Source organism: Anabrus simplex, chromosome 3, assembly GCF_040414725.1.
Source record: "Anabrus simplex isolate iqAnaSimp1 chromosome 3, ASM4041472v1, whole genome shotgun sequence".
NCBI classification, from domain to species: Eukaryota; Metazoa; Arthropoda; class Insecta; order Orthoptera; family Tettigoniidae; genus Anabrus; species Anabrus simplex.
In genome coordinates this window covers 65,198,241-65,214,267 of record NC_090267.1, presented here as the reverse complement: position 1 = coordinate 65,214,267, position 16,027 = coordinate 65,198,241, and the positions used below count along the sequence as shown (strand labels likewise).

Here is a 16,027-nt window from a genome sequence, read left to right as displayed (position 1 = left end):
ATAGATGAAAGAAGGTGATGATCAGATTCGTAAGTATAGTATCGTCTAGTTCGGTAAGTATCTCGAGAGCACAATTTTTTGTCAGAAAAGCATATAAGTTTGTAAAGCACGTGGAATTTGCCGCCACCGGGCAGCACTGAGGTTTGCGATGCAAGATGGTGGATGACGTACCACATTTCAAAGGTAAGTAGCTAAAGAGGGCAGCACGGTGCTCAAAGATGGCGGATGACAGCTGCACGTGGCTTTGTAGAGCACGTGGAATTTGCCGCCACCACATAGAGGGCAGCACTATGCTCTGTTGATTAAAGATGGCGGGTGGTAGCTGTTAAAAAAGCACGTGAGTTTGTTTCCAAACAAGAGCACGCGGGATTTACCGTCACCACATAGAGGGCAGCACGTTGCTCTCTTGATTAAAGATGGCGGATGACAGCTAACAGAAATTTGCCGCCACCACATAGAGGGCAGCACTGTTCTCTCTGGATTAAAGATGGCTGGATGACAGCTGTCAAAAAAGCACATGGCTTTGTAAAGCACGTGGAATTTGCCGCCACCAGGTAGCACTGTTCTCTCTGGATTAAAGATGGCGGATGACAGCTGTCAGAAAAGCATATAGGTTTGTAAAGCATGTGGAATTTACCGCCACCACATTTCAAAGGTAAGTAGCTAAAGAGGGCAGCACGGTGATTAAAGATGGCTGCTGTCAAAAAAAGCATGTTGATTTGTAAAGCACGTGGAATTTGCCGCCACCACATAGATTGCAGCACTGTTCTCCCTGGATTAAAGATGGCGGATGGCAGCTGTGACGTACCACATTTCAAAGGTAAGTAGCTAAAGAGGGCAGCACGGTGATTAAAGATGGCGGATGATATCTGTCAAAAAAAAAGCGGCATAGGTTTGTAAAGCATTTAGAATTTGCCGCCACCACATAGAGTGTAGCACTGAGGTTTGTGATGCAAGATGGCGGATGACAGCTGCACGTAGCTTTGTAGAGCACGTGGAATTTGCCGCCACCACATAGAGGGCAGCACTATGCTCTGTTGATTAAAGATGGCGGGTGGTAGCTGTTAAAAAAGCACGTGAGTTTGTTTCCAAACAAGAGCACGCGGGATTTACCGTCACCACATAGAGGGCAGCACGGTGCTCTCTTGATTAAAGATGGCGGATGACAGCTAACAGAAATTTGCCGCCACCACATAGAGGGCAGCACTGTTCTCTCTGGATTAAAGATGGCTGGATGACAGCTGTCAAAAAAGCACATGGCTTTGTAAAGCACGTGGAATTTGCCGCCACCGGGTAGCACTGTTCTCTCTGGATTAAAGATGGCGGATGACAGCTGTCAGAAAAGCATATAGGTTTGTAAAGCATGTGGAATTTCCCGCCACCACATTTCAAAGGTAAGTAGCTAAAGAGGGCAGCACGGTGATTAAAGATGGCTGCTGTCAAAAAAAGCATGTTGATTTGTAAAGCACGTGGAATTTGCCGCCACCACATAGATTGCAGCACTGTTCTCTCTGGATTAAAGATGGCGGATGACAGCTGTGACGTACCACATTTCAAAGGTAAGTAGCTAAAGAGGGCAGCACGGTGCTCAAAGATGGTGGATGACAGCTGCACGTGGCTTTGTAGAGCACGTGGAATTTGCCGTCACCAGGCAGCACTGAGGTTTAGGATGCAAGATGGCGGATGACAGCTGTCAAAGGTAAGTAGCTAAAGAGGGCAGCTCGGTGCTCAAAGATGGCGGATGACAGCTGTCAAAAAAGCACGTGGATTTGTTTATCTCGAGCTAGTGAGGTTAAGTTGGTACCACTAAGGTTTAGGCCCGTCAAGATGGCAGTACTGAGGTTAGCGATGCGTTGTTGTCTGTCAAAACGCACGTGGCTTTGTTTACAAATCTGTCAAAAAGCACGTGGCTGTCAAAAAACACGTGGCTTTGTTTACCTCACATTAGTTAGGTTAAGTTGGCACTACTGAGGTTTAGGCCTGTCAAGATGGCAGTACTGAGGTTAGCGATGCGTTGTTGTCTGTCAAAAAGCACGTGGCTGTCAAAAAACACGTGGGTTTGTTTACCTCATGCTAGTTAGGTTAAGTTGGCACTAGTGAGGTTTAGGCCCGTCAAGATGGCAGCAGTGAGGTTAGCGATGCGTTGTTGTCGATGACAGCTGCCAAAAAGCACGTGGCTTTGTTTACAAATTCAAATCTCCCGCCAAAATTCAAATTTCCCGCCAAAATTCAAATTTCCCGCCAGAATTCAAATTTCCCGCGCCGCGGGCGGCGGAGGAGGCCGCCGAATCCCTGCATTATACTACTCACTTGCTATATAGACAGCCTAAACGATGCGGGAAAAGAAAAGAAAAATACTTTCACAGGACGGTAATAACATACTTTAAGTTTAATGATGCACAGGTAATCTAGCTGAATATTGGCCGATAATTTGCCTGTAGAATATATTAAATCTATCATAGCAAACAAAATTCAGAAAATCTACGAAAAATTTAGCAGTATTTGAAAAGAGTAAGAGATATACAAAATTTTTCACCATGCTGCACGAATATTTGACCATTTATTAATATTATTATGGAGTAGGATTGCCTGAGACAAAGGAACTAACACGTTTCACTGACCTCAGAAATACATTTTACTGTGTAACCAATAGGTGCTAACAGTAGCCAATATAAAATTGCCCATCAATTACCTTGATCCTGCAACAATGGAAATTTAGAAAACCTGCCTTAATCTGCATACCAGACCAAGTTCAACATCCACTATATTCATTCCCATCAAATAGGTTTAGTCAAATGGGACTGTATAAGCCCTTTTAGGTTCTTTCTAGGACCAAATCTATTGAAATATCTGGTTAAAATAGCTAATAGCTAATTATGGTTTTAACAGTAAAGAGAAGGCACAACTCACATACATAATCCCGTATCTCCTATAAATGATTGATGTAAATCTTGACTTAGTTAGAGGGGAACAATCAGAATACAGCTACCCGTACCTTTTGTGTGCAGAAACCTCCTACTTCGAAAGGTATCTGCAGTCACAAGAATCCAAGCTACAACAGAACTATACATCCTTCAACTTATTAAGGAGCAAACAAAAAATTACTAATAGAAATGCATCATAAAGTTACAGTTTGACCATGACGAAAAAACGAGAAAGAAGAAGGATACTTTGTGTTGACAAATGCAATATCGTCGCTCCTAGGAAAAAAAACTCGAATGGTACAATGCTCTTCTTATCCATTATTTTCCTTAAAACTGGTCACGCCTCCCAGGCACATACTCATATGCAGTTCATAAAAAAACTGCCGTGAAAGCATCAATGGCAAAACAAATTGCGTTGAGTTCATTTTCTTATGCTGACGTGCAAAGGAAAATGGACCTTACTGTACTATAGGAATGTATGTTTGCATGACATATTTACGCGCTCTTAGAGCATGATGTTTTTAAGGTTCATTTTCTTTTACACACCCACTAATATAATGGAACTGTACTTGTTAGCCCATTAAACATTGCGCACCATCAGTATTGCCGCTATTTTTAAAAACTTGCTTTACGCAAGAGATAGGCCTTATGGCGACGATGGGATGCCACTATTTTATTTATAGCCCTCATATATTGGTGTATATTGTAATTCCTTCACGTTAATCATGAGGACGACAGGTGATAATAAACTGGAGTACGTTATCACATAATCCAGTGGTAATAAACTCCTGCATCAGGAAGAAAAAAACATCCAATACAAGTGTAGAAAATAGAGCACATCAGCCTTATTTAGAAATGTTTCTTCATTTAGAGATATGAGGAGATGTAATCGAAATGGTAAATTTTTAGGTACGAATGTATCATGTCGCTTATCTGTTGTTGAAAGTCTTTATAATTAGTAGCACGAAGATCCCTTTATGTGAATCTAGCTTGGTATGGCAGGTAATTCTACCAACATTATGAGTAACTTTAAAAGTACTGTACTTGACCTTAGTATTAAAAATATGTCTCTGGTAAGGACACAATTACAGTATGGTTTCATTGTACAAGACCCTCACCAGAATTACTTGATACGATAACTGGAAATAATCCAAAGAAAAGCAGCTCGATTTGCTCTGGATGATTTCCGACTAAAGAGTAGCGTTAGGAAAATGTTGCAAAGTTTGGGCTGGGAAGACTTGGAAGTAAGGAGACGAGCTGCTCGACTTAACGATATGTTCCGAGTTGTCGGTGGGGGAGACGAATAGGTTTTTAAAAGTAGGCAAGATCACAATGTGAAGTTAAAATTGGATGTTTAGAGGAAAAATTGGGTCATATACTTTGTATTCATTATGCTGTAGGAAGAGGAGTTAGAGGTTGGAACAGTTTACCAAGGGAGATGTGTGACAAATATCCAAATTCTTTGAAATTATAATAAAAGGCTAGCTAAACAACTGTATGGAATCTTCCACTTGGGCGATTGCCCTAAATGCAGATCAATGATGACTGGCTGATTGAAAATGAATTCACACGGAAGACAAAACGTGCTCCCAAAATGCTCCTAAAAAGAAGAATCGTAAATGACTGAGTGTGATTCAAACACCATTATTTTAAACAAATTAATAAGGCTAAGGAAGTCGTCATAGAGACGATTCCATCCTGTGTCAGCAAACAAGTCGCTGGAAAGAGGCTAATGGTTATGTATGTGATATTCTGAGTGTCATTAGCAGGTAATAGTTTCTCATTTGATATTTAGTTCCCTTGTACATGGTTTCTTTCTAAGCTCTGGCTGACTTGGCAGTGTCACTCACCACTGGATGATCGTCCACGTAGATGCCCCCAGCCAAGTCCATCATGTCCAGAGCCAGGCGGGCGATACATCGCGCATGGTCCGTGCATGGCTCCGGCAGTCCACTCACCGTCATGTACTTATCACCCACCGTCTCCACTTTGTATAGTTTGGGGTTCTTCTGAGAGTCAGTGAGCACGTCAAAGGCTGTGTATAGCTCCCCTAGCATCTGGACGATCTTCATTGCCCCTCGAGAGTCAGTGTTGGCCGCGCAGAGTTCGCTGAAGCCCACCACACCGGAGAAGAGCAGGGTGACACAGTCGTACTTGCGGGCGGGCACTGGTCGCTTGTGGCGAAGTTCGTTCGCCACGGAGATGGGCAGCACGGAATAGAGCAGTCTGGTGAAGATAACAAGAGTCAGAACACGACAGTATGCCCAACATTAAATACAATCAATAAAAAACAATTATCTTGAATTAATTAAACATGTTAGTAATTCAACATCAATTGGAGATGTAAGACAACCGTGGTATTCATTCGCCAGGTTTTGGATCTAAGTGTTTAAATTTGTCAACACAGAGTTCTCTGCCAATCCACAAGAAATCTGATTGCAGTTGACCATATTATTATTATTATTATTATTATTATTATTATTATTATTATTATTATTATTATTAGTAGTAGTAGTAGTAAAAGAAGCAGTAATATTCGTAGTGTTGTAATTGACCCTACCGTTAGAACTAAGTTTTCTGAAACTAAGAACCAAGAATTCTCAATTATTATACATCTTCCACTCCCACCCCTCCGCTGATGGCGTGCTAGGGACCTCGTGCCAAATTCAGTTCCTCAGTCTTTCAAGTTTCCTTCTTCTTTCTTATCAATATACAAAATCTTGGTTTCTTCTTCTCATACATTATGTCGTTCCAAATATACCCTGACCCCTTGAATCCACGTTGGTGTTGACTATTTTCCCCAAAGATATATTAATAACTTTTATGTTAATGTGTTGTCGTCCGAAATATATGCCCAAAAATAACAATCTCTCTATCCTTATTATAGATTTCCTTTTTACTTTCTCGATGTGTCTTTGAAAGTAATTGCCAGGAGGTCGCAGTGGCAGACTTGCTGCCAAATATATTGTTGCTCGTTTGGCACCACCCAGGGGCGACGTGTAGGGTATTTTGAGGCCACACGCGTTCAATAGTCATTGAAGTCTTAAGCATGAAAATGAGAGCTTTATGGTCGGTTCGTAAAATGACTGGAAAACCGATTTTTTTTCAGTGTTGTAAGTCACACTCAATCGATAACATTTCAAGTTCGGTGGTAACATAAGAAACCTGAGTGAACAACATCAACCTCCCAACACAGACAGCAAAGTGGATTTTCTGATGGCAACTCCAGCAGCAATACAGTGGATTAATGGTCCTGACATTTAACTGTAAGGCGTCTTTTCTTGTTCATTGTTTTCCTGTTATGTAAATATCAACTGTGCTGGATCACCCTCCATACAGTCCTGATCTGGCCCCATGTGATTTCACACTCTTCCCAGAAGTGAAGATGAAGCCGAAAGGGCGGCGTTTTGCATCCGACGAGGAGCTTTTGGCAGCATGGGATTAAGAGTGTGAAAATGTAACCGAAGGGAAGTGGCAGAGTTGGTTCAGTGACTGGTTTCGACGTATGGAGAAGTGTATTGAGTGTGGTGGAAATTATTTTGAAAAAGTCTAACGCGTTCACTCACATTGCAAACTTTTCTAGTGCCCTTTGTACAGTTTCACACACAACTTAAGTATTTCCAGTGCTTAACATAACGGCTTACAATATTATAGGTTGAGCTTAATACTAGCTTAGCATTAAAAGTGATAATAAAATTAAACATAACTACACAACAACACCACTACAACAATTAGAGTAGAACAAACAATTCCACGGAAAGAAACCACATCAAGAAGTACTACTACTTTAACATTCTAAATCCAGCATGATCGTATACAATATCACACACAACTTACGTATTTCCAGTGGTTAACACTACGACTTACAATGCTATAGGTTGAGCTTACTACTAGCTTAACATAACAAGTGATAAAAAGTAAAGTTAAAACACAACTACACATGTACATAATGCAACGTAAAACAAATAACATTATTATCACATGTGGAGAAACAGATATTTCAGTATTAGCACACACTACTCCCTCACCGTGTGGATTATAAAAGCACGTATATTTGAAATGCTTTGTATACTGGGCTGGAGTAAGCTGAATGACGTTTGGTTTTGTGTGGGGATTTCTTTTCCTGGCAAGAAAGACTGAGTTGTTCTAAATAATTAGCAGTCCTTCCAAAATCTCCCTCTAGATTTTCTGCCAGGAGTGTCCCCTCGGACTCTGCCTTCCAACATGACTTGCTACTCATAATATTATCTCCACTTCTAGAGCGCTACCCTTTGCGATCCACTCAGTAACTCGGGACTTAGTAGGGGCATGAATCTCAATTGTCCTAAAGTGAATTTTACGCATTTGATGGATATTTGACCTAGTTTCATGGCCGAATGCCCTTCCTGACACTAAATTTATGTGAAGGGACATATTTCACAGCTGCGTTTTTCTGTGATGACTGGCGGTGTGGTGTGCTCTATGCACGTAGAGAGACAATTGGAACTAGAAGAGAACCAATGGAAAGCAACATGATTTGCTCTGGGTGATTTCCGACAAAGGAGTAGTGTTACAAAATTGTTACAAACCCTGGGCTATAAAGACCTGAGAGTAAGGAGATCAACTGTTCGACTAAGCGGTACCTTCCTAGCTCACAGTGGAGAGATGACACAGAATTATGTTAACAGGCGAATAAGACTGAATGCAGATTTTGAAAGTATGAAGGATTAATAATAAGACAAGGTTGGAATTGACGAGCATAAATTTGGGAAACTCTTCGTTTATAATAAGAGAAAAAATTAGGGATGGTAAAATTTATCAGAGGGGGGGGGGGATGTTCGATAAATTTACAAATTATTTGAAATCGTTTAAGAAAAGCCTACTCTAGTATCTTCCACGTAGGCGACAACCACAAACGCCGATCATTGGCCACTGGTTGATTTAGAAAATGACAAAAACCCAGTCTCCAAGCCAGGAACTCAAACATACACAGTAATCAACCACAGTCCAGTCTGGAATCGAGCCCAAGACCCTCTGAATCCATTGCCGGTCAGTGTACAGGCTATTCAGCTAAGCAACCGCACTCAAGCCCACCAGCAATACAACCACATAGTGTATACCAGTGAGTATCTAGGTAACTGCTAGTGGAATCTTGTACCTTTCAATACTCCAAGGCTTTCCAAAGTCCTCAACAAACTGTATTTATTTTTAACTTTATAGCCATTAATTCTATTTTATAAGCTTCAAAGTTTTCATTTATTCACTTGTTTCTTACCAGAAAATAATTTTGTTTTCTATACTAATAAGCGTGTCAACAACAGAATCCATATTTTTAAGAGAGTACAATTGCCAGGTGTCATTATAGTGTTCACTCAGTAAGTAAAATAGAGGATGACTTTACCTGTCTGTTTTCTGCTTCTCACTATCGAGCTCGCGGTTTGTTTGCTGTAGCTTGTCTGTAAGCAGTTCCAGGTTCCTCGTTAGTTTGTAGTCAGCCTCGAACTGCTCAGACATGAGAACAAGGTCCCTCGTAGCATCATGTAGAGGAATATCACTGATGAACAGTCCCCGTCTACAACAAGGTTTGGAGATTAGTACAAAATTAGCGAATGTATAGAATTACAATGAGTGGCCTTAAAACTTTAATTCGAGTTCGAGGAACATAGAGCATACGTGTCGTTGTTGGGTATAACTCAGTGTCAACTGTGTTGTGCGTACCATTGGGCCAAGGATGGAGGTGAGGTTGACCCTTTTCTTATGTCTGGTGCCCGAAAAACTGTGGTAGTGGTTGTGCTAATATAACCCCAGAATTAAAAAGGCTTGGGTAATAAACAACGAGCGAATATGCAAACCTGGACATTCATGTTCATCAAATTCTTTACTAGGACGTCGTAGCAAAGTAGTTTTGGCTTTCGAACAGGTGTTCATTGCTTGATAATGGCTGTCTTGAGTGTAGCCACAGCCAGTTTGTCATGGCACAGCAGATATTGAAAGTGAGCTCAATATAGACGACGAAAGTGATACGAAACCCGTAAGTAGTGGTGGAAGTGACGTTTAATGAATGAAGAAACTAATATCAGTGGTAATGACAACGATAATGGAAATGATGACTCATAAAGCGAAACCGATGGTCAACGAAAAGACTGAAGGTTGAATGTCCTCAAGGTCAGGCTCTCATAAAGGCGGATGTGTATGTGTTAATATATTCCATTGAAGTGTTGCATTACAATTTATTTAATTCAATTTCATAATTTAGGTGACACTTTGTTTGTAATACGATGCGATTTTATTTGTCCGCTCCCTGGCTGAATGTTCATCTCCGGTTATGAGACCAGATGGTTTTCATAGCCTCACGGATCAATATACTGAAATATATTAGTTAGAAGCAATACAATCATAAATTCATGTGAGCTAATATATATTATCGACATATCACAAAATAGAAATTTAAAACATTTAATTATAACAGCTATATCTTCTACTGAAAGATCATCGGAATCAGTACGTATGGAGAAAATTGAGAGACAAGACTGTACTCTGTCACCTATTCTCTTCAACACTTTTGGAGAATTGATGATGGTCCAAGCGTTAGCAAGGGCGAACTTAGGAATCAAAGAGAATGGGGAGTTGATCAATGTAATGAAGTCTGCTGACCACCAAGAAATCCTAGCTGGGTGCCCAACAACGCTCCAACAAATGATGCTGAGACCTTCGAATAGAGTAAGAGCTATACAGTAGAATGAAACTCAACACCACAAAAACTGAATGCACACTGATCGTACATACGCCTATAAGTGATCGGTTAAAGATATTACATGTAACGAGTAAATTGAACAACTGTAAACTTTCAGGTATTTTGGAGAGAAATCAACAGAATTCGTAAGATGTACTAACAGAAGTCAAGTGTAGAATAGCACAGTTGAAACAACTCTAACGAAGAAATACAGAATACTGTGCAGAAACAAAGTAAGTCTCAATCTTGGAATTAGGACACCAATCGCCTACCTCTGGGTAGTGGCATGATATGCCTTCGAAGCTTATTCGTTTAACCTGGTAGAAAGTAAACGTCCGAAAGCATTTGATATGTGGTGTTAACGTAAAATGTTGAGAATATCTTGTACTGAAAATGTATCAATTGATAAAATGCTTGATAAAGTAGAAAAGATCACTGCCACTAACAATCCGGAAACGACGTCTTTCCTCGTGGAGATATGTGATGCGCCATCGCACCTGGTGACAACGGAATGTCTCATGGAAGATGAATGTCCACACGGAAGACCTCGCAACTCGTTTATAAACAAGGTCATGAAATATATAACTGCGGACCATTATGTGTCTCTGAAGCGGTATGTTGAAGATCGTTAAACATGGAGAGCATTTATAGCAACTGGCCAGTGTTAGAACTGTACACTATAGAGATGAGAGCTGAACTTGTTTAGTTCAGACAACAAAGAAACAATCGACAATCATGTTTCCTTCCATCTTATCCACAATTGACGGGTCGTTTGACTCGTGGACCATCATGGACAGGGTAAATAAAAACGACTAGCCAGAACATTTTCTAAGCGTACAAATGTTGTTGTCCTGCCAAAGTTATAAAATATTAAATATGCATAAACAGTTGGGGTGAAAAGCAACAGAAACAAATTTTGTTTGACTCGGGAGCCAACAGGGGTGATTACTGATAAGGAATTTCCGACCAAGAACCAACTGGAGTACATCCAAATAAATATATCCAAGAGCTAAAACAACTGTACAGTACTTGTTACTTAATTTGAAAATAAAATAAAATAGAATGCCATGAACAAACCAAATACAAGTCGTTCTTACCTCGTCAAATCATCCAAGTTCATAACACTGGGATAACAGAGGAATATCATGAGGTCTGACTCTGGGATGTACAGCATCTGGCCCTGGTGGAAACAAAGGATGATATTATAGTGCGAACGATTTTCATCCACTATTACTATTTTGTAATAGGTAACTTTGCACCTCATTCATACATTATTTAGCGGGGTTGAACAGTTACAACACCGCATTATAAACCCACCGCAGAAACACACAATCGTGAACACATCTTCCCGTGTCAGGAAGGCCATCCGACCGTCAAACATCACATCAAGTGCCGACCCCGGGATGTTAGGAAAAGGGTCAGTAGGAAAAAGATAACCATGATTACGTTGCCTTTGTCAGTCATTTAGTATGCAGAAACAGTAAGTTATTTTACAAGATTCATTCAATTTAAGAACCAAATACCTTTATGACAAAGGAAATATATTTTGGGTATCCAACATCACAAATCACATTAACATTAAATACCATGAAGCGAAACGAAGTATATTTCCTTGGTCAAAAGCGTAAATATTTCCTTTGAGTACTTTTGAATGAGTTCACTGCCAGCCTTGTGGTGGTCTCCACCCTCTAAGTTACTTTTTCATCTCCTTCTTAATGGTCTCTTCGAAATTTGTCAGCACTTGATGTGAATTCGGCCCAGATTTACAGCCTGATGCCTTTCCTGACTGTCCATATTTGAAGAGATGTACTGCATGATTATTGTAGTGATTGGCATAGTGATATGTTGTTTGTTGGCGAAGAGAAGTGGATTAAGATGAACACACCTCGAGTCAGAAAAAATCATATCCTGTTAGAATACTCTTACACTACGTTGAGCATGCAACCAAGCAGCAGGACTTTCTTCTTCTTCTTCTTCTTCTTCTTCTTCTTCTTCTTCTTCTTCTTCTTCTTCTTCGAAACCGCTTATTTCTAAAAGTTTCGAGGGAGACTTTCTACTGATTGAAATACATTGCCGCCGGATTTCTGTTCAGTATCAATACAATTACTTTCCACTGAACTGGACTAGAACATAATACCCTCATGTGTGTTTTTTTTTAGATAAATATGTCTTATGGCTGGGGGTCACCAGGAAATCCTCCCTCTGTGGTTGGGGGCGGTAGAATAACACCCACGGTATCCCCTGTCTGTCGTAAGAGGCGATCAAAAGGGGCCCTAGGGGCTCTGAACATGGGTGGGTGGGTTGACGATCACGGGGCCCTCAGCTGAGTTCTGGAATCGCTTCCACATACTTGTGCCAGGCTCCACACTTGCATCTATCCTATCCGACCTCTCTTGGTCAACTCTTGTTCTTTTCTGACCCCGACGCTATTAGGCTTGCGAGGGCTATGGATTCCTTCATGTTCATGCCCTTCGTAGTCCTTGTCTTTCTTTGGCCGATATCTTCAATTTTCGAAGTGTCGTATCCCTTCCATTATTTCCCTCTGATTGATAGTATGTAGAGGATGGTTGCCTAGTTGTACTTCCTCTTCAAACAATAATCACCACCACCACCACTCACCTGGAAACTTGCGTCACAAAATTTGCGATACGAGATCTGAACTTGCAGGCTGTAATCTGAAGTTTTGGTGGGTGACCATGACTGAGAAACGTATGGAAGACTCTCTTATCAAAGAGGTTCATCTCATAACACACTACAGAGCACTATCTCATTCTTAATAGCTGCATAGGCTGGGGTAGATTCCCCCTTCCGCCGCCCTGAATCCTACACTTGTCGACTCCAAATTCCGTATAGATTTATCTCGAAAGTCATTCGTTAGCTACCGATAAATTAATCGTTATAAATCTGAGTTTCATTATGGATCAAATGGTTACTTGGTATGGGTCACCTTGCATTCGGGAGATGGTGTGTTCGAAACCCACTTTCTGCAGCCTTGAAAATGCATTTAAGTGGTGTCCCATTTAAACTCCTGTCAAATGTTTGGGCTGTAACTTAATTAATGTCACGGTCGGGTCATTCCCACTCCTAGTCCTTTCCTATCCCATCGTCGGCATAAGACCTATTTGTGTCGGTGCGACGTAAAGCCAATGGAAAAAATCATATGCCGAAAGACATATTTATAGGTAATCATTTCATTTTCCCAAAGGGAAATTTAACACCAATTTTCTCTTTATGACCGGGAATTATTCTTCTGACCATGGTGACTAACATTGATTAACCTGAGAGTGGTGGCGCGGGGTATTTTGTGACCTGGCGCAAACTCATTTCGTTCGATTGCGCTTATTTTAAAACTTAGAGACCTTGGCTGCCACATACCTCTCCCCACATTCCTTGCCTTTTGTTTGAAGTCAGTGGCATTGTAGTGAAGGGTGTCCATTCTGAGAAAGAGGGATTATTATCTAGCGGTGCAACACAGTGTCTCGTTAGGCCCCACGCCACCAGTCCCGTTCGTCAGAAGTACACCCGAAGCAAAGTTAAGTGTACCCAGTGACGTATTTTGTAACAATGTAAGGAATTCATTCAGTCAAACCCTTATCGCTGAAATGATTGATTAGAGGTATGAGGCAAGTGTGTTATGTTTTTACAGTCTATGGAGGAGGAAGAAGTTTTAGTGAGAGTCAGGATGAATTTATTAGAAGTCGTAGACTATAACACTGATACTCGACACAGTGCTAATGAAGAATTAAATATCAGTGATGATTATTTACCTCTTTCTCGATGGTTTTGGACCACAAGAGGAGAGGATGATGTTACAAACTGGACAAAAGTTCGTCCTGCTAAAAACTCACGTACACGAACCCACAACATTGCCACTCATTTACCGTGAGTAACACTCCTAGCAAGAAGTGTATCATAGCTTCAAGAAGCTTCGAGCATTTTTTTTCACGAATGATAATATGTTGCAAATCATTGTAAACTGTACGAACCTGGAAACTGAAATATCCAGGGGAAATTATATTCGCAAACGAATAACTTATCAAAGATATGGATTGTCATTAAGAGGATAATTATTTCCGGTAGCGTAATTATTTTGGAAGAAACCTTCCCCATCACAAAGGGATATACTGTAGAAATAGCATTACGTAGTTAGTAGGACCTAAGCCTGTCAGCTGTCAGCTAAATTAGGCAAGATAATGTGTTTAATAAAAGCTATTCCTAAGCATTACACGTTTTTAATTTTACATGATGTGAAGGTAATTAGTCTGCTTCTTTTTCTACCGCTTTTCCCACACCGGTGGGGGCGCGGGTGCGATCTGAGTTGCACATGATGATTTTTGCCATGTTTTACGGCCGGATGCCCTTCCTGACACTAATCATATATGGAGGGATGTAATCACTATTGCGTGTTTCTGTGGTGGTTGGTAGTATAGTACGTTGTGTGAATATGAAGAGGAAAGTGTTGGGACAAACACAAACACCCAACCTCTGGGCAACAATAATTAACCAGTGGTGATTAATATCCCCGACCCGGCCGGGAATCGAACCCGGTACCCTCTGAACCGAAAGCCTCAACGCTGACCATTCAGCCAATGAGTCGGGCGATGTGAAGATAATTAGTATTGCATATATACTGTATTTATTTTCGATAAAATATCATGCTTTTGAATTAATAAATCTAATACATCAATATATGATGAATGAAAATGAATCATTTTGTTAATAAAGCTAGTTCAATTATAGTCGTCACTAAATACCCCACGCCACCTCTAACGTTGCGTCAACTAAAAATTACCTACAAGCTGTTTCTCAGTCATTGACTGGGTCAGGGATTAAATGAATCAAGCCCCCATCTTGCGGCGAGGGTAGGAATTGTGCCGGCTGCCGAGGCCTGTCGCACTCCCCTGGGGCAATGATTAATGAATGACAGATGAAATGAAATGATATTGGAGAGTGTTTCTGGAATGAAAGATGACATGGAAAACTGGAGTACACGGAGAGAAACCTGTCCCGCCTCCGCTTTGTCCAGCACCGGGACTTGAACCTCGGAACCCAGCAGTGAGAGGGCGCTGCCGCCTGAGCCACGGAGGCTACAGCGCCACTTGTTCAGGGTTAAAAATCATGCAGGATTTTAATTTTCATCACCATTCACTTTAATGCAAATTGTCCATTTAAGTCGTAAAATGTAGCTAAAATGTAATCGCCCTCATAGCAAATAAAAATAGGTTTCCAGTTCAGTATTGAGACACGTACCTTGAGACGCAAATTGGAAAATTCTGGCTCCAGTATCTCGACAGTCATGACGCCGGGTTTGGTCTTCATCACATAGACCGTGTTGATGTGAGAGAGGATGTTCTCGAATGTCAGCTCCAGATGGGGGCGCACCTGAAAATATCCGGTTCATTTCATAACCCCATTACTAACAAGGAGTGACACCGTGGTGTCATCTACCGATTTTGATGAGGTATGGATATATTTTATGGGGTCAAGCAATTAACTCACACAGTAAAAGTTCCACTCTGCTATTGCAGTAAATCTCCTCTGAGACATAGGTACGCATTTCTCTCTGAGGAAAAACAAATTAAAGGGGTAAAGTCATTCCTCCTGCAGACAAGCGTGCAATGTGAAGATTTTACCATACCACAGATAAAAGAGCCGAGCGGAGGCAAATGCAAAATTCGTTTTACCAAGAAAAAGAAAAATAATTCTAGCACATTTTCCTATCCGGTATTATGAAAAAGAATAAACTACTCCTAAATATAAAATCCGATATCCAAAATATTGCCTAAAATTACCAAAAAGAAGTTAAAGCAACTCCCGTCGGTAGCTAGGCCAGAGACCTCTTCATGCACCGTGAAACCGTGATCCCTCAGCGAGGTCGCGATCATGTGTCGTATTGTATGATGCCGGGAATTTCTCAATACCTCCCCGTGAGGGCAGGCTCCCAGGACATGGGCAAGAGTTTCGTGCTTTCTGTGGCAACGCCGTCAGAGGGTGTTGTCCTGGGACCTTCCTGGCGCGGAGCGAACGGCGCACACATTCGCTGTTATCTTGATGGCCTCTCTCCATTCCGCACAGGATAAGCCTCGGTGATCTCTTATCCATTTGTTTCCTGGCGTGTATTCTTGGAAGAAGTATCGAGACCTGGGGAATGAACTGACTTAAGTGGACGATTATAAGTTCTGAGAATACCTGAAATTGTAGAATATATTATCGTCGCTCTATAAATTGAGACGTTGAGATCAAACACCGGGACTAGTCATAATTGTGATGCTATATGATTTATTGGCGTATGATTCCACACATGTTGATGCTAAAATGGGACTTGTTCATTAACTCTTTACCTGTCTAAATCAGTGTTTAAATTTTGTATCTATCGTGTCTAGTGATACGC

General features: G+C 41.0%; 1 protein-coding gene across 1 annotated transcript in view; it reads right to left on the bottom strand.

Annotated features, from left to right (window-relative positions):
* Gycbeta100B (guanylate cyclase soluble subunit beta-1-like) overlaps positions 1 to 16,027 on the bottom strand; it is a 146,741-nt gene that overhangs the window by 42,507 nt on the left and 88,207 nt on the right. The window contains exons 8-11 of the mRNA XM_067144105.2: positions 14,887 to 15,018; positions 10,734 to 10,816; positions 8,305 to 8,475; positions 4,775 to 5,150 (exon numbers count right to left, since the gene is read on the bottom strand). Of these exons, the coding sequence (XP_067000206.1) occupies positions 4,775 to 5,150; positions 8,305 to 8,475; positions 10,734 to 10,816; positions 14,887 to 15,018 (762 nt within the window). The remainder of the gene's footprint in view (positions 1 to 4,774; positions 5,151 to 8,304; positions 8,476 to 10,733; positions 10,817 to 14,886; positions 15,019 to 16,027) is intronic.